General features: G+C 49.0%; 1 protein-coding gene across 1 annotated transcript in view; it reads left to right on the forward strand.

Moving 5' to 3' along the window:
- PLA2G3 (phospholipase A2 group III) overlaps positions 1-19497 on the forward strand; it is a 78261-nt gene that overhangs the window by 18874 nt on the left and 39890 nt on the right. Inside the window, exon 4 of the mRNA XM_069619341.1 lies at positions 15106-16754. Within this exon, the coding sequence (XP_069475442.1) occupies positions 15106-16754 (1649 nt within the window). The remainder of the gene's footprint in view (positions 1-15105; positions 16755-19497) is intronic.

The raw sequence follows: 19497 nt of genomic DNA on the forward strand, positions 1-19497 counted from the left end.
GGCACCCACACAGGCCTTGCCCCTGCCCCCACACCCCTGCAAACAGGAGTGCAGGAAAGAAACTCCACATGCACCTCCTCCTCAGGCAGGAAGAAAAGATGGCCGCCTGCGTCACCATCTCAGCTGCGTGCACTTCACACAGGTACTTTGTTCCAGCCTCTATTTCCCGGGCATGGCTCGGAATTCTGCAGTCACACGTTATTGCCAGTGGCCCAGCGACCATTGAGCAGATTGGGCTTTAGCCCCCCCTCCCAACCCCCGCACCCCCAGAAATGTTGGTTTATGTCGACATGACCTGGCTGACAGCCGTGGCAAGGCAGTACAGGACACATAGGATAAACGGCGTCCACGGCTAGCACTGTTAACAAAGGCTCAGCAATTCCTAACGCAAAGCATTACATTATTCGCACGCAACTGCATTCATATGCATTCATTTTTAGGTAATTGAAATCATGGCAGGGTTCTCCGCGAGGTGTTTTTTTTTGGGGGGGTGGAGGGGTGGTGGGGGAGTACTTATTCTCAGCAGTCCTTACGTGTGTTGTTTCAGACTTCAAGGAGAGAGTCAACCGCGTTTAATATTGAAGCTTCACCAGAATAGTCTCATTCCAATATGCAGAGAAGGTAGTTGGTCCAACACACGTAAGTTTGCCCTTCCCCCACAGTCTCTGAAGTTAGCCCCTTTGCTAACAGTTCACGGGTTAACCCCCCTCCCCCGCTCGCCCACTTTGCTCCTGAAATGTTAGTGTAGTTGCACACCTTGTTATTGCCAGTATTTATTGGTGATCCAGCTTGATGTAATGCATGTCTGTGGATCATTCTGTGGGAGCCACTGTCAGTTTTAAAGGTCTGCTGACTGTTGCATATGTTTTTGGCAATGTCATCAGAATAAGATGGCAAGAGATATTTAAATACTGCATGATCGGTTTGCCCCCTTCATGCAACCTCCCTTACTTCTACGTGGCAGTATATCCTTACAGCAGTGCCTGTTGGTGGTCTAGTACTCGATCAGTGTGAGACTTCTTTCAGCAGTGCCTGTTGGTGGTCTAGCACTCGACCTGAGTTTTCTTGCAGCAGTGCCCATTGGTGGTCTAGCACTCGACCTGTGTTTTCTTGCAGCAGTGCCTGTTGGAGGTCTAGTACTTGAGCTGAGTTTTCTTGCAGCAGTGCCCGTTGGTGGTCTAGCACTTGAGCTGAGTTTTCTTGCAGCAGTGCCCGTTGGTGGTCTAGAACTTGAGCTGAGTTTTCTTGCAGCAGTGCCCGTTGGTGGTCTAGCACCCGACCTGTGTTTTCTTGCAGCAGTGCCCATTGGTGGTCTAGAACTTGAGCTGAGTTTTCTTGCAGCAGTGCCCGTTGGTGGTCTAGAACTTGAGCTGAGTTTTCTTTCAGCAGTGTCCGTTGGTGGTCTAGCACTTGAGCTGAGTTTTCTTGCAGCAGTGCCCATTGGTGGTCTAGCACTCAACCTGTGTTTTCTTGCAGCAGTGCCCGTTGGTGGTCTAGAACTTGAGCTGAGTTTTCTTGCAGCAGTGCCTGTTGGTGGTCTAGAACTTGAGCTGAGTTTTCTTTCAGCAGTGTCCGTTGGTGATCTAGCACTTGAGCTGCGTTTTCTTGCAGCAGTGCCCATTGGTGGTCTAGAACTTGAGCAGTGTGGGGATCCTTCCCAAGCATGCTCCATTGGTGGTCCAGACTAGGACTCAGTCAGTGTGAGACTCCTCCCAGCAGTGGCGTGTAAACAGGTATGCCAGAGAACCAAGGTTCGTGCAACACAGTCGGCGTTCAGCAGAGTGCCCAGGCCCAACAAACCCTCTCCTGGCAATGACAGAGGACTCAGCCAAGGGCAAGTTAGAACTGTCCTTTATTTTCCATAACAGACAGGGATCATACAAGAAAATTAATTTCCAGCAATCACAGCTCCTGAGGCATTGTCACAGGTTTTTGTTATCAAATGTCCTCACAACTTAGAGCGACTCCCCAAAAACCTACCAGCCCATTTTATTGGGTGGCTGGGGTGGTTGTGCTCATAGAAGGCACCTATAGGTGTTAGCTAACTGGCCCTTCCATGTCAGGTGGTCTTGCCTGAGACGTCCCCAAAAACTATCTATTTTAGGGAGAATTCTCATTTCTGTGCTAATTCCCTTCAACCTGAGAGACCCTCAGCTCTTTTGCTGGACTTAAGGACTTTTTAATTTTAACCCTGGAGTGGGGGAGGCCTTTTTCTCACTCTCTTATGCGTTTTGACCTGATTTGGATTATGTGTTTCCCATGTTTATGAGTCTGACAAACTCCATAGACAACTACTTTTTGTATGGTGACACGCAGCACCTTCAGTGCAGTGTCACATATAAATCCTTTAGATTTATCACAAGGTTTAAATACGTTTTCTTGTGAGAACTACTATTCCCAAGAATAGTAAAGTGAAATTGACTTGACTTACCTTTTCTCTTTGTAGGTTTAGCACACGCCATCTTATGTGGAGTGCTGGGGGTTACCTAGTAGCCTCTTATCCTACCTTCTCATGTAACATTTTTTATGTTACCCTCACTACTTTAAATGGCTGGTGACAGTGGTTTAATTTTCCTACCATTGTGCTTTTCTATCACAGGCTGAATCCTCAGCTGCAGCATAACAGTATGGGTGACTATTTTGTCAAAATGACCCCAGTCTTCTTTTTAGCTATTTACTGTTTGTGAGGTCCTTCTTGGCTTTTACTCTAAGCGTTGAGCCAGGTTTGAGCCCTTTGTTCATTTTGCCTTTGGTGGGCTTCAGCCCTGAAGCCCGCCTCTGGCTCCAGTGTGTCTGAAAAGACAGGCTGTGAGGGAGGTTCCCATAACTCCCCTGTCCTTTGTCTCTAGAGTGCAAGAATGCAACCAGTCCAGCCACCCTGCTGTTTGATTGACAGCCTAGGACATGCATGAATGGGAGAAACCTGCTTAAAAGACAATGGTTTTGGGACTAGAGGCAGAGTCGACCACTGGGACAAACACCCGACGAAGAAACAGTAAACAAAGCTTGCTGCATCCTCCTGGACCTTTGAATTGCCCGGTGAAGCCCTGCTGGTGCTGCAGCTCCTTTTTCCAATGGACAAGAGAGGCTCCGGAAGGGACAACTTCTTCCCTTGGGTTAGTGGGACCAACTAACCCTCAGACGTACTCCACTGGACCATCTTCCATGACTGGCTGTACTTCTTTGCTGCTGCAGGAACTGAGTGCCAGGGGTCGAGAAATCCGTAGTCGAGTGCAATGTCTGAAATCCATCCAGAAGCTCCAGGAGTCTCCTAAGGACCCTTCCGCAGCAGGACGACCCAAGCTCGAGGCCCCTCACCAGAGTGCAGTACCCAAGGAGTGAAGGAAGCCCAACCTGTATCCGAGATCCGCGGTGGTGCTGTTTACAGAGTGCTAAAACCGCAAAGTGCTGATGATCCGAAAAGAGCCCGTAGTTGCTGACGACTTCCAAATTGCTGCCGCAGGAGCCCTCCAGATGTCCTCCCTCTTGTCCCCAGGACTGAGGTTCAAGAACCCAGGGTCTGCATCGCTGCAACACAACAGAATCCAGCTGGACCACTCTTCTTCAAACCAAAGGTGCTGTTTAGACTTGGGGACTTACCTCATTGTCTTTTTGGCTGTGCTCGTCTCAGTTGAGATTTGCAATGGCTGCTTTTGAGAGTTGATTACAGCTTGTGACCCTACAAGTGATTTCTACAAAAACTCTCTAACTTTGTGCAAGACTTTCTTTTATCTAAGAAGTGCCTCGGCTCCATAGACTGTTCCAATTGACTTTGTAGTCAATTGCATGTCTCCCTACAGACTCTTGTAGTCCATTGAATTTGATATTTCTGTCCCTCATAGGTGGTAACTTGTTTAAGACAGTTATTGCTGGGAAAGGCGTGTCTAGATCTCATTGGAAGATTTAAGTGCGCTCACCTATACTGAGAACCTGTTTAACCTTTTTCCTTTCTTTAACCTTTCCTTTCTGCAACCTCAGAATCTGCAAAGTATAACTAGTGATATGTAAATGCCATTACTATCCTTGTGAAGTCACCTCTGGGTGTAGGAATTGTGTAAAGAGCACATCCAAAGAGAATCCACTAACGTGTGCTCATCTGAGAAGTATTTAAGTATATTTGATTGCTACATACTTTTCCCTTTTTAAAGAGTGCTTATTTAAAAATTGATGTTAAATAAATAAATAACTATTTAAAACTTGCAACCTTGAGTATAGGTGTTACTTGGTTACTTGTAAAATACGAATTTCATTGCTACAGCACTACATCTCACATTACCCCTCTTAAGTAGGCCTGGCTGCTCAGTCACACTACCAACTTGTGTAGTAGAGACCTATACCAAAAGGTGGGTTACCTAATACCAAGCAGATATGTGTTGTGTAGTCTCACACAGTGTTACTTCACCAATTCTTACCTTACACAAGACTACCATTGGCCCTTTCCCATTACCCTCCACCCTAGGATTTGTGCTCGCTGATTGGCTGCAGCAGGTCTCCTCAGGCCTGGGACCCTGCTCTGTTCTCAGCACTCTGTGTACCATCTCAAGGTGATGAGAAAGATTGTGTGTCCAAATTGTTGCCACTGGTATATCCACCTAGACTGAGAGAGTGCCTGTGACTTGCAATGTTTGTTGTATCAGTTCTTGTCTGCTTAGCTGGGGACAGCTTCTCTTCCCACCATGGGTAAATGGTTACTGTTCGGCTCGGCCGCATCACATGGGTGAGCACCGCAAAACTGAGCTTTTGGTCTGCAATTAGTGAGGATTTACTCTGCTATTTTGCAGGTGGCTCCTTGCCCCTGGATCCAGGAATGTTCCACCCGCCTTTGTCTTTGGCTGCGAGCACTGTCCCATCGCTTTTTGCTGCAGAGTCTGCATGTCTTCGTTCCTTGTTCTGAGGCCTGTGGCTTCGTGCACTTTCACTACAATTGTTCTATGGTTTCTCTATGTCTACATATATAGTTATTATTGTATTGCTTTCTCTTGAGGTTAGTAGTATTTGGTTATTTCAGGTTCCTTAGATTTCCCTGAAGTTCCATATGGTTAGTTGCAATAAGCGGCTGCAAGCTTGTTTTGTGTGACTCTTGCTCTTTTGCATTTCTGCGTTTCTGCATTTGGCTAATGAATGAAAATAACAAAGACTTTAGACTGGCCCTCATTACGACCCTGGCGGTAAGTAAAGGACATTACGGGCATGGCGCAATTAACGTGTCCGTGCTGGTCAGATACCACTAAAAGCGGCACATTACGACTTCTCGGGCACAAGCATTGCGCCATGCCAGTAATGTAATCACCGCCATGGCGGTAACGTCCAAAAAACGCCACTTACCGGCATCGTATGCCGTGCAAAGAGCAGGTCCGCCACCCTAGCCATCGATATCAGCGATCACCGCTAATAGCGGTGACCGCAAATAACGGGAACCGCTATTAGCGCTGACCGCATATAAGCGGATCCGGAAGTTGCGTCACCGCACAGGAACGGGAAAGAGCACGGCGGCCATCTTCAAAAACACAATCCATTGCCATCCTCCTCAACCAGTGGACACCTGACCCCCACAACCTCTACAAACCTTCACCTACATCCATCAATCCTCACAATGCCTAAAGTTGTGAAAAAAAGTGGAGATTGGCTGCGGCAGGAGCGCTTCTCTAGGGAGGAGCTTAACATGTTGGCTGAAACACTACAAGAACATACCGACGTAGTATTCTCGACAGAGATGACCAGACCGGCGATAGCACGAAAGAAGGCCATATGGGCCATAGTAGCACAGAGGGTCAGTGCAGTTGGCACAACACCCCGCAATGCAAGACAGTGCAGGAAAAGGTGGGACGATCTACGGCTCCACGTAAGGAGTATACTGTCTGCAAACAGAACCTGGGCATGGCAACTAGTGGAGGAGCAGAGTCACCAATCAAAATGCAGCCGTGGGAGGAGAAATGTGCCGCAACCATTGGCCCAGAGAGCATAGAGGGGGTCGGAGAAATGGAGAGAGGAGCCCCGACATCAGGTGACGCAGGTAGGTGCCTTAAATCCAGCTGTGCCAAACTCACTGAAGTCCAGATTTTTGGGAAGTGCAATGATGCCTGACAGGGTTAACGCGACACATTAGCAGAAGACTGCCTACAGGCAGTTCTGACCTCCACCTTGTACACATGCAGTATGCACACCCTTTCTGTAGGCACCCACATGCCTCCATGCTTCTACCACCTAAAAGGGAGACAACCTGTATGTCACTGCCTCCAATGTGCACCATCTAGAAATCAAAATGAATGCAGTCATCACAATGCCAGCTCAATGTCCGCAGACCCATCACTAACCCTATCCCTCATTTGGTCCACCACAGGCTCTCATTCGGACAGTGCTGAAGAAGACACTGCCACCACACCTGCCAAGAAGGCCAGGCCCGATGTCCCAACACACCAACTCTCCACCTCTGCTGAAAAAAGCAAACCCCCACAGCAGCCGAAATCTACGAGCACAACACAGGCCAGGGCACAGATGTGCACCAAGTCAAGCACCACGGTACCACCAGCAACAAACATCCACCAAGTGGTGCCCACTGAACGCACTGGGTCTGCAGGAAGCAGCACGATTGGCGAGACTGCTGCCACCGCAGCTAGCTCGGACAATGATGTAGGGGATGCTGATGTTGTTGTGGGTCCCCCCACTGCCCACCTTCATTCTCCCTACCTGTCCCCATGCAGCCAGCATGATGATGGCATACAGGGGCAATCCCCTGATGACTCTTGGCCAGCCACTCCATGCCCAGGGGAAGATGTGCAGGAGGGGAGCAGCACAATGGACACGCCACTGGCATTATCCTTATTCCAAAAAAAACAGGAGTCGATGGAACAAATCATCACGCGCCAACAACAACTGTCCTCACTCTTGAATCAGCATGTGGCCAAATGTGAAAGCGCAAGGGTGGAAATGCAACAATGTGCAGAAACTGTGAAGGCAGCTATAGAATCCCCCTCCAAGGATATCTGTGCAGAATTAGCCACGGTGCGGCACGTGCTCTCGGAGCTTGTTCAAACTTTGAGGGACATGCGTCCTTGTGAGCAGCCAAGTACCTCCTCGGCTGCCAGTTCTGCCCCATCCAGCCCCGTCCGCAGATCGGCCAGGAACCTGAGGAGTACAGGCAGGGGTGCCCCGGGTACCGGGAGAGGGGGGTGCCAATAGAGGCCGCCCGGTAGAACAATCCCACATGATGCACTTGACCACAGGCATCCACACACTTTTGTGGGGAGTTGAGGGGGAAAAGGGGTGGGGTGTTTTGGGGCGTTGAGGGGGAGGGGAGATGGGGTGTGTTGGGGAGTTGAGGTGGGAGGGGGGATGGGGTGTGTTGGGGAGTTGAGGGGGGAGGGGGGATTGGGTGTGTTCATTCAAATCACAATTTCAATACACTTTTTGGTTATGCACAAATCACATGTGTGGACATTGCTCATTGTGTACGTGTGCTTTATTGGTGAACAGTCCACAGTGTGCATGTCCCAGACACACACAGTGCCCCAAGTGCCATCTCCATGTGACACCCACTGTCCATGTGTGCTAGAAGCATTGGTTAATGAGAGTCTGACGTATTGCACGTCCCTCCTGTGCATCGCTTCCTCCCTGAGGTGCTGCCCCATCCCCACCCTCCTCATCCTCATCGTCAGGTGGTTGCAGTTCAGCGTCAGGGGCAGGGTCACATTCCGTCTGATGCACATATTGTGTAGCATTACACATGCCATGACGATCTTTGCCACCTTCTCATGGTGGTACAGGAGTGCCCCACCAGACCTGCTGAGGCAGCGAAACCGTGCCTTCAAGAGGCCAAATGTCTGCTCAATCACCACACGGGTTCGTGTATGTGCACAATTAAAGTACTCCTCGTGCCGGTTCTGTGGGTTCCGGACTGGGGTAAGGAGCCACCTCTTCAAGGGAATAGCCTGCATCCCTGAATGTGGGCAACAATGTATGTGTCAGTCATGACATCAGATTTCAAATCATGACGTGACACCATGGCATGCATTCATCTCTTACTTTGAACCCCATTTCCATGCACAAATGGAGCCACACTATGTGACCGCTATATGTGTATTCCTCTTATGGACCAGTGTATGCAGGGGGGGTCCAGTACCTTGTGAGTGCCCATCCAATGTGTTAGTCCATAGCGGTTGTTTTGGTGATCTGGCAGATGTCCAGTGATATCAATGCTCTCATCATGGCACCATTGCTGTCAGCCTCATGATGACCTCACTGAGCACTACAAATGTTGTTATGTAATTTATTTGGGCCTCTGTGTCAGTGTAGTGGTGTATTGATGTTTATGTCCGTCATGTGACTCCTTTGTGCGCAGTTATGGGGGACTGGCATTTCAGTTGATGGTGTTTGGTGCCGTGTATTCGCTGAAGTCATTGCATGTAGGTGCAATTCGTTGAGGTGGATGCGGTCTGATTAGGTACAGTGCACATGCAGATGGTTGTGTCATGGTTGGGACACATCTTCATTCACATGGTAGGGCTGCTTACATCTGGCATTATGTGGTCAGGTGTCAGCTAAAGTCTGGGCCACTTTAGGGTATGAGCTGGCTCCATTACCTCTGGTACTCGCAGCCAGGTAAAGTATGCATCTCCCCCCCCCCCATGTCAGCCAGGTAAAGTATGCATCTCCCCCCCATGTCAGCCAGGTAAAGTATGCATCTCCCCCCCCATGTCAGCCAGGTAAAGTATGCATCTCTTCCCACCCCATGTCAGCCAGGTAAAGTATGCATCCTCCCCCCCCCCATGTCAGCCAGGTAAAGTATGCATCTCCCCCCCCCATGTCAGCCAGGTAAAGTATGCATCTCTCCCCCCCATGTCAGCCAGGTAAATTATGCATTGGTACGTCAATCACCTACCCACTTCACATTTCCATGGCCATGACATGAGACTCACCGAGTAGCCAGGAACTCGGCCCTGCATGTCGCTCCATGTAGCGTGGTATTGTGGAGTTACGCAGGACCATTAAATCATGGGTTGATCCGGGGAATCGGGCACAGCAATGTGTGATGATCCTGTTCGAGTCACATACCATTTGTACGTTGATTGAGTGGAATAGCTTACGGTTGCGGTACGCTACCTCCATGGCATGTGGCACCACCAATTCCACATGGGTGCAGTCGATGGCACCAATGCAACCAGGTATGCCGACCAGTGCATGGAAACCCACTTTGGTGTTTGCGATCTCCTGGGCAGACCGTGGTAAGGAAATGTGGTCGTCTGTGTGCTTGAGGAGGGCATTGAGCACTTGGTTCAGCGTACGTGAGAATAATGGTTGTGAAATGCCATACAAGTGCCCCACTGTGTGCTGGTAGGTGCCTGTGGCCAGGAAGTGGAGCACGGACACTATCTTCAGTAGGGGGGGGGATGGCGGTGGGTGTTTCAATCATGCTGACGATGTCGTTGCGTATCATGTCCACGATGGTGGTGATGGTGTCCCGGTCCAAACGGTACAGGGTGTGGATCTGCTCAGCGGTGAGGTTGAATGGACTGGCTCTGATGCGTGGGATTGGGGGCTGCCTGCGTGGTGGCACTGGCTGTGCTGGTGGGGCTTGCTGGCCCTGCCTTGCCTTCCTTCTCCTCCTGCGTCTCCTCTGTGCTGCCTGTTGTTGTAGTTGTAGTTGTTGTTGTTGTTGTTGCTGTAGCACTTCCATTGCAATCAGGTCCTCCAGCCCCAACATTGCTAGTCATATTGGAATCATTGTGGAGTGTGACTGGGTGTGGGAAGGGGTGGGGTGTGCTCCTTTTGTACTTGGCCAGTCTGTATTGCCTCCACCTGTGCTGATTGTGTGCAACTGTGGCAGCTGTGAACACTGGACATGGCCATTTACGGTTGGTCCGCGATGGTGGTATTAGCACCATGGCGTTAAGGTACTTTATGGCCTTCGCAAGTGCGTTAAGAGCATGTCTGCTTGACTCGTGATATTCCCCACTTTGCACCATGCCGGTATTTATGGCATGGGAGGTCGCATGCCCTCACGCTTGGTGCTGCCGCTAATTGCACTTTCTCAGGTCATAATCGGACCTAGCGGTAAGCGATGCTGGTAATCCTTTACCGGCATCGTTTTTCACTTACCGCCAGGGTCGTAATGAGGGCCAGTATGTCCATGTATCTGTCCTCTATCTATAGAGCTGTGTTTGCATGTTCTTTGTGTGTGCACATGTGTGTCTGTGTAACTTCGTGCAGGGATGCAAGTTTGCTTCACAGCTAACATTACTATGTCGTGGTGTCTCTAAATGGGTTTAAATGGTTGTCTAACAGAATATCTGCTCACATATGTAGAATTTACTGGCCCTCCTGCGGGCTGACTAAACAGTGACTGGCACCTCTCGTTTCTTAGTCTTCAGGCTGTCATACGTATAAGGGTCACAAGGGGCCTTGCAGAGACCCTCTCTTCAGGTGTGTTTGTGGTCTGGGACTGTATCAGTTTCAGTCGCATCCCAGCAGTGCCCTTTTAGCATCTGGGGCTCAATCAGCGTGAGTCTCCTCCCAGTAGTGGCATGTTAGTGGCACAGGACTTTATCAGTGTTAGTCGCTTCCCAACAGTGACCTGTTGATTGTTTAGGGCTCAATCAGTGTAAGATTTCTCCCAGCAGTGGCACATTAGTGGTGTGGGGCTTTATCAGTGTGAGTCTCTTTTCAGCAGTGCCCCGTTGCTGGTTTAGGACTCAATCAGTGTGAGACTCCTTCCATCAGTGTGCCTTAATGTGTGGGACTTTATCAGTGTGAGCCGCTTCTCATCAGCGCCCTGCTGCTAGTTTAGGACTCAATCAGTGGGAGACTCCTTCCATCAGCTGCACGTTAGTGGCCCGACATTTTATCAGTGTGAGTCATTCCCATTCGTGACCGTTTAGCATCTAGCATACAACCAGTGTCAGACTGCTCCCAACAATTCTCTGTTAGTTCTCTAAGACTCGATCCCTGTGAGGCAACTCCAAGCAGTGTGCTATCAGAGATCTAGGACTCGATCCGCGTGAGGCTCCTCCCAGCAGCGCACTTTGGTGGTCTAGCACTCGAGCAGTGTGAGACTCCTTCAGGAGCGCCCTTTGGTGGTTTAGGAATCAGTGTTAGTCTTCTATCCGAAGTGGCTCAGGACTTGATCAATGTGAGTGTCTTCCCACCACACTGGGAGGAGGAGGTCGGGAACTCGATCAGTATGGGGCTGCTTTCGGTGGTCTAGCACTCAATCTGTGTGAGACTATTTTCAGCAGTGCCCTTTGGTGATCTTACACTCGAGCAGTGTGAGAATCCCCCCCCAGCAGTGCTCTTTTGGTGGTCTGGCACACGACCAGTGTGAGACTCCTTTCAGCAGCGCCCTTTGGTGGTCTAGCACTCGAGCAGTATGAAACTTCTTTCAGCAGTGCACTTTGGTGGTCTAGCACTCGAGCAGTGTGAGACTCCTTTCAGCAGCGCCCTTCGGTGGTTTAGGAATCCGTGTTAGTCTTCTCCCCGAAGTGGCCCAGGACTTGATCAATGTGAGTTCCTTCCCAGCACAGTGAGAGGAGGAGGTTTGGAACTCGATCAGTATGGGGCTGCTTCAGCAGTGCCCTCTTGAATTCAGAAGTGTGCACGTCCTCTCAGCAGTAGCCTACTAGTGCATTAGGGCCCCAATCCTGGCCCCTGTCTCTCTGGAGTGCATGATTTGCTCCCATCTCCCAGGAATTGAACTGCAGTCCATGCGTCTGCTACCATCTCCCAGGAACTGAACACCAGTACATGCTTACACTCCTATCTCGCAGTAACTGAAGTGATGTCTTTATGGGAGGGCAAAAGGGGCACTTGCCCCGGGCCCCCACCTTGGAGGGGGGCCCCTCAAGGCTGCCTGATCTAAAGAAGTCAGTTTCCATTGTTCACCAAACATAAATGGCACACATCATGATATTTTATGGCATGCTGCTGAGGCCAAACTTATTGCCTGCCTGGTGTTGACAGTAACATTCTGCTATGATTAATTTATTCTTGAATGCTTTCTGTGTTCACTGTGGTATACATTGTTTGTGCATTCACTATGGCACAACCCCTGTAGCATTCTGACCTTTCTGTGGGGATCATAGTGATCATGTGCAATAGCCAAAGTTGAAATGCATATTGATACATTCGATTGCTGGGATGGTTCAGAATATAGCTCAATGTGTTAAGCACTCATTGCAGAGATCTTTGTTCATATGCAAGATTACAAAACCAAGTTCCAACAAGGCAAATTCAGCCTTTTCATATGTCTGAGGTTGATAACCTGCATGAATATGAACTTTGTTTTGTAGCACATCAGGTGCTATTATCAGCAATGCACCTGCACCAAATAGCGGCCGCTATAAAGACAAACATAGCATCAATATGGTGAAGGTCTAGAAATTGGTTTCTTCAGATGGGTGGTTGTAAACGCAAGGCAGCCACCTCTAATGATGAGCATAAAGTGTTAGTCTTGTGATGCGATTAGCTAATTAAATTCCGGACTGTGCAACTAAGGCGTTCCTTCTCATATTCTGGCTTTGTCAGCAGACGATAGTGATCCATCGACAAATCATATTATATCACTGACCATATTGCGCTGTGGTCTGTGAAAAGGTTTACCTTCTCACATGCTGACGGCATTGTTTAACCCATTACCTGATCTTTTTTTTAATATATTTTTTATATATGCTATTTGATTGGAAGGGGTTCTAGACAGAAGGAAGTGGATCAGATATAGCAGGCCCCTGGCAAACATATTTTAAGGTCTGCTCATTTGACACAAAACAGTTTGTTTTTTTATACAATTCATAGGTTTATCTGCACGTTTATGAATAACAATTTCACAAGCCTTTGTTTTGGGCATATTTAAAGAGCTTTAAAATACAAAAAGACATTACCAGATACAATCGTTTAATATCACATCAGTTAGTTCGCTTGTACTTGTATACTTCCCTTGATGATGGAGACAGTGAAGCTAGAAGCATCCCCATTTTGCCTAATATGCTTCTATAACTTTTGTTTTAAAAAATGGTCCTTTTGAGTTATGTGATTTGTGTACGTTCCAAGTAAGTTCTATAAAATTGGATTTGTTTTTTTCATGATAAGAATTGGACAATAACTGGAAAATAAAGTTGTGAAGTGCAGAAATTGCGGAATGGGTGCAAATCCCAGCACCTCGTTTTAAACAAACAATGGGTGATCTCAATCCTATTTAATCTCATATTGCCTAACCTATCAAAATTACCAGTCCCTAAACCTCTCAAAGTGTCCCCCCCTGAATGATTTCATTCTCAGGGTATGACCTTCAAAAAAGGCCCACTCATGGCTTCACTGGCTATCGTCTTACTTAGTCTACAATAATAGTGAGCATTTATATGTTGCACACCACGACCACTTGCCTTGCTTTGCTCTGTAATGGAAACACTACTTGAAAACCATGTCCCTTTTCTAATCTCAGCCTTTCTAAATATGGACACCTTTCAGGACCTTCCAATCCTCACCCACTCTCTATTCTATGGTACATGTAGCTTTCTCTGTGCTTCCAATCGGGCTTCTGTGTGCATGCTTGAGCACTTTTGCATTCTTTGAGGCAGAAAACCTGGGTCCTGTGTCTCTTCTGTGTTATGGGCACCTTTTTCATACGATCTCTGTCTGGCATTTATACTATGGCCAGTGTACCTTCCTCATGGCTGCTATTGAACAAAGGTGTTCTGTACCTATACTAGAAAACAAGTCCCCTCGCTGTGGACTGCTAATGTTGTCCTTGAAATGCTACTTGTTATCATTCTTATTACAGAAAGAAGGAGAAGGGTAACAGCACTGAAAGGGAGTAGCCATGCTTAATTTGATCGATGCAAGCATATCAAGCTATGTCGACACGGAGCAACACAGGTTCGATCCCCGGGTCCGCGCTTAGAAACCTTTGGGTATTAAGCATGTTATAAATAACCTATCATATCATATATCATATGTATGGGTGGTGATCGCGACAATAGGGGCGTGCAACCAGATATTCGGATCCCTCAATCCCTTTGGTTTGGTGGAGGGGGCACCAAGGGTGCCCATGCCCTGGGCCCCAAAAGTGCTTAAGATGGCCCTGCACCAGCCCATGCTTCTGCTCCCCTGACACGCAAACTGAACAGTAGCCTATGCTTCAACTCCCATCTCGCAGAAACTGACCAGCAACCATGCCTCCGCTCCTTTTTCCCAGTCACTGAACAGCAGTCCATGCTTATGCCACTTTCTAACGGAAACAGAAGGCCAGTCCATGAAAGGTTGAGCATCCAGGTACTGTCTCAACGCCAGGTGAATGCGGTCACGATACAAAGGGGGTGCTGTCCTTTCGGTCTGTGGCTGTGTGTGCTGTGATAGAGGCGTGTGGCCCTCATTACAGGTTTACCGGTATCCCACTGATAATTCCGGCGGGATACCGGAAAACTGACCTACCGTTACCGGTGCCTGATATCCTGGAATTTCTGGGATATTACAGGAGCAGGCAACAGCGGTAATTCCCATTCATCAAGTCCCATAGGACTCCATGGGGGGAATTGCCTGTAATACCAGCATTATTGGTGGTGGGGGGGGCAGCTCGGAGCTGCAGGTACATCCCGCCACCCCACCATCAAACTTGGAGTGTGCAGTGCAGTAATGTGCCAGTATGTGGTAATACGAGCACGGTATTACCGTACCGACACACTCATAATGAGGCCCGTTCCGACAGGCGTTGTCTTGATGGGCAAAATACCCAATATGTTTGTGTAAGGTTTAATTATGCAAAGCCAAATCACAATAACAAAAAATAGAAATACCCAGGAGGTACAGTGGACACAGGCAGCCCGTGTGCTACATAGGGGGAGTCAGGGATTTAAGTGAGCCGGCTAGACTTTTCTAGGACAGCAGCAGTGTGAGATTCCTTCAGCAGTGCCCTGCTAAAATTCTTGGGAACCAGTTGTGTTAGCCCCTAGAAGTCCCCTTGTTCACCCTACACTGCCCTTAGGCTTTCAGCGATATATTGCAGCTTGCATAAGTCTACAATAAGCTCTGCCTATGCATTTCACCATTTGTATAGTTTCATAGACATGGAACATGTTGAGTGTTAGAGTCACCAAATCTACTTCTTTTCCCTACTCACAGGTGTAAAGAATATGGCATCACCCCTTTCGCCGTGCTCCAGAAGCAGGGCATCTACAACTACACGCACCCCTTTACTGATGCCCTGGATGAAATATACAAACTAAACTATACCAGGGAGAGTGGGAGGATATCGCCATCCAGTAAAGTGGCCTTACCCTCAGGTCACCCAAAAGATAGGGCTTTCCAGCCAGGCACCAAGCAGAGGAAGAAGCAAAGGCGTTTGAAGCACCAGGGGCGAGCAGAGCAGGCAAACAGAGCAAGCTCTGCCGGGGTGCCCTCAGCAGTGCCCTTGCATGGCCTAGTGTCAAGCATCTCTATGGCTGGGAGTAATGCTATTGAAATGAAGGATCTGAAGGTTACTGGTCATGGCTTTGTCCCACCGCCTCCGGTGCAGGAGGGTCCGGTGCATGCAGCGATGGAGGACGGGGTGAATGCCCGTCCGGTGTCTGAGGCATTGGAGGGGTCTGTGCACAGGGTGGAAGATCTCACACCATCCAGTGGGGTAAATTTCCCCCTGCCTGAGTTGAATGTTGCCCCACATCCCACAGCATTGAATGGGTCCATTTATACAGTGATGGAGGCCCCACCTTCTGAGAGGGATATCTCTTCAGTGGCTGTGATGACAGACATGTCACTTCATGAGGGGAAGGAGGAGCTAAAATCAGATGCCTTCCCGAACTATGTAGAAGATGCAACACCTGAACCTTCCAATAGTGAGAAACACTATTCTGTATCCCACCTGATTCAAATCAACATCAATCCTGCCATTGACCACACAGGCATGGGTCAGTCAACCACAGGCCAACCATGCACTGACCAAAGCACTGTGACCCAGTGTGACAAAGGGCAGCCAAGCAGCAGCAAACCCAATAAGGACAGCACCAGCATGATGCGTCCCACTACTGGACAACCCACTACAGGTCAGTTGCACACTGCCAAGAGCATCCTTGCCCTTTTCAGTACTGAACAACCCAGCACAGACCAGACAAGCACTGGCAATAGCATCAGAGCTCAGACAATGACATGGAATCGGAGAACAGACCAGCTCACCCAGATGGTTCACCCAGTAAGAGACCTACCTGGCCCTTCACAGCCCAGCACTGATCAAACATCCATAGCCCAGGCCATGGAGCAACCAAGGCAGAGCACTTCTAGAATGAACTATGAACAGGTCTACAATGACCGTGTGACTCCACCAAGAGTTATCCAGTACAGCAGTGTACAGCCCATGGCCAAAACAGATCAACGTCTCCAGGAGAGCACTCCTGTGGCAGAAGATATTTCATCACCATCGAGTGAAGACAACAGATTGGGAATGCATGCAGTTCAAGGACAGATTGTAAATCATGCTAGGCAGAATTATGGGGACACTTCAATAATGCCGCCTTCTAGCCCTGCAACAACAACTCTAGGAAAGCAGATGTCCAGCTTGCCAACAGCTGAAGAAGGATTGCATATTGGATCTGTGGAGGCAGGAGTTTCCTCTATGATTCCCCAGGAGTTCCCAGGTTCTGACCGAACCAGTGTTTCCTTGAGTGAAAAGAATGGGCATCTCCAAGGGGTATCAACAGGCACGCCTCCCCGCATCACTGCGCAGGAGCCTAACACTAACAAGTATCATCCTGACAAAGCCAAGGCAAAGCAACACTGTAAGTACTAATGAATGTATGAGGTTACTGTTATGGAGTGAGTCAAGTATTAGCGAAAACACTGAGGGGCATGAGCATGTGTGAAGCTACCGGGGTCTGCTTTGAGCAAAATGAACTCAGGTTGAGTGCCAGGGACATAGGTTGAAGGAAGACGGCCCCAGATCTAGTGATAGGTGCATCTGGTCAGTAGTAGGGTTTATGGTAAGTAATGGATGCCCATCATGAGTGGCGTGGCCTTCAGTTGAATGGTGGGTATGGTATGTTATGGTATTGTTTATTTATATAGGGCCTATACACAGGCAAGTGTTTCAAAGTGCTCAAACAGGGTGGGAACATGGGGGAAAAAACAACAGTCACTCAAAGATTTTGAATTTATGAGACGATAATAGTCTCACAGGCAGAGTAAGTGCGTAAAAAATACATTTAACAGTTTGGATACAGCAAATAAGCCTGACAGAGATTCTGTAGTTTTACTAGTGCAATTAAGGGATGAAGACAAGGCAGAACAGACAGGCAATCTTGAGGCGTGGTACATGCAGAACATTCAAGTGCACAGAAGGTCACAGGAAGGGGGAACTAAGTGCACCCGTGTGGTTGAGACTGGGTAAGTAGAGAGAGAGCCACTCTCTTGGTCATTTGTCAAGTGCAGTGAGTGGGGGTGGGGTGTAGGGCCCTGAGGCAAATGCGAAAGAGGACTGGCAGGGGTGCCAGGACCTGTGAGACTATGAGGTACACCAGGCGGCAAGTCAGCAAGCTGTAAGGAGTAGGAGGGAGAGAGGCAAAGAACAGACAACTAAGTTAGCAGGGTAGAGGGAGAGAGAAGGAAGAAGAGAAGAGGAAGGTCTTGAGGCGTTTCAGGAATTTGAGGAGATCCGGGTCAGGGTGGCAGGGAAGCTATTCCAGAGTGAGGGGCACCTGGTGAGGATAAGGATCTCCCTCCAAATCTCTGCTTGGAGAACCAGCTCACTCGCAGAAGGTTGGAGGTAGATGAGCAGAGGGCTCGTGAGGGACAGTATGTCCCAGGCCCCAGTAAGCCTTGTCAACAATGCAGAGGGTCTTGAACTTGATCCTTGCAGCCACAGGAAGCCAGTGAAGGGATTTCAGCACCAGAGAGATGCAGTCCCTGGGCTTGAGGCCAAGGAAAGTCTTCCTATTCTGTTCTGGATGAGTTGCACAGGGCGCAGGGCAGAAGAAGGGAGGTTGAGGAAGTGGCTATTGCAATAGTCCAGCCTAGAGAGAACCATGGCTCTGGAGACAGCTGGGGGTAAGTGAGAAAAGGTAGAGTACCTTTGAGGAGGTGTAGCTGATAGACTTTTTAGAGATATCCAAAATGTGAGAGGAGAAGGAGAGAGTGGAGTCAAAGAGGACCTCAAGGTTTCTTGCCTCACAGGTGGGTGCAGGAGCAGGGCCAAGGGAGGCCGGCCAGAGTGAAAGTGGGAAAGTGGGAGCATGGGTCCCAATGCAAACAATCTCAGCATTACTGGCATTGAGCCAGAGGTTTTTTACAGCACACCATGACTGAATAGCGGACAGACAGTCAGATATAAGCAAGGAGGAGGTTGCTGAGGGTAGCCTGAAACAATCACACGTGCCAGGGCAGCCATATAGACATTGAAGAACCAGAGGCAAAGGCTAGATCCTTGGGGAACGCCACAGGTTGAGAGAGTGATAGACGAGTGAAAGGCTCCGAGTTCCACCTGGGATGGGCAGTTGGATAGGAAGGAGAATGACCACACCAGTGCCTGATCATTGATTCCCAGGGTGTCACAGAGACGTGCAATCAGGATGTTGTGGTTAACCGTGTCGAAGGCAGAGGAGACATCAAGGAGAATGAGGATAGAGGGAGTGTTAGTGTCAAGATTTGAGAGCAGGTCTTGACAGGTGTTCAGAAGAGCAGCTTCTGTGCCTCTGGATGCTATAGAGCCAGATTGATAGTTGCGGAAGCAACCAATAGATTCAGTGTGGGGGGTCAGCTGAGAGATAGCAAGTATCTCCAGGAGTTTACCCAGGAAAGGTGTGATGGAGATGGGGCGATAGTTTGCCCGGAATGGATGGGTCGGCAGAGGGTTTTTCGAGCAGAGGGTGCACAAGGGAGTGGTTAAGGGCAGTTGGGAAAACTCCAGTGGAAACGGAGAGATTGCAGAGATCGGCCAAGGCAGGGGTGAGGGAGTCAATGTTGTCTTTAATGGTTGTGCTTGCCTGTTTAGATGAAGCCTTCATAGATCGGACTTGTCTGGTGACCTCCTCCGGTGTGTTGGGTGAAAGAGAGGAGAGGGTGAGTGGATGGGGGCAAGGTAGGCTCTGGTGTTGGTGTATGCTGTGGTGCAGAAGAGAGGGTGGAAGGATGTATTGGGTTTTTGTGGTGAAGCGTGCAGCCAGGGTCGAATAAAGGTCCTGGGTGGGTGTGCCATAAGAAGAGGCTGCTGCGGGATTGGCCAGTTCCTTGCAGACTTTGAAAAGTTTGGCCGTATTGTTTGATGCCGCGGAGATGCAGGCTTGAAAGACTCGTTTCTTGGTGCGGATGCAGAGTCATTAATGCCTTTGAAGGAGGCAGCAGGCCCGTTTCTCAGATGGTTCAGCCGACGCATTCCGTTACCGCTCAGCTGCCCTACACTTGCGTTTAAGGGCAGCTAGGTCGGAGTCGTACTAAGAGTTGCACTTTTTGGAAGGCTTCAGTTGAACCTTCATGACAGGAGCAAGAGTGTTGAGAGTGATGGAGATAGAGAGATTGCAGTTAGCACGG

Source organism: Ambystoma mexicanum, chromosome 10 (assembly GCF_040938575.1).
Source record: "Ambystoma mexicanum isolate Mex_15411 chromosome 10, UKY_AmexF1_1, whole genome shotgun sequence".
In the NCBI taxonomy this organism is placed as follows: Eukaryota; Metazoa; Chordata; class Amphibia; order Caudata; family Ambystomatidae; genus Ambystoma; species Ambystoma mexicanum.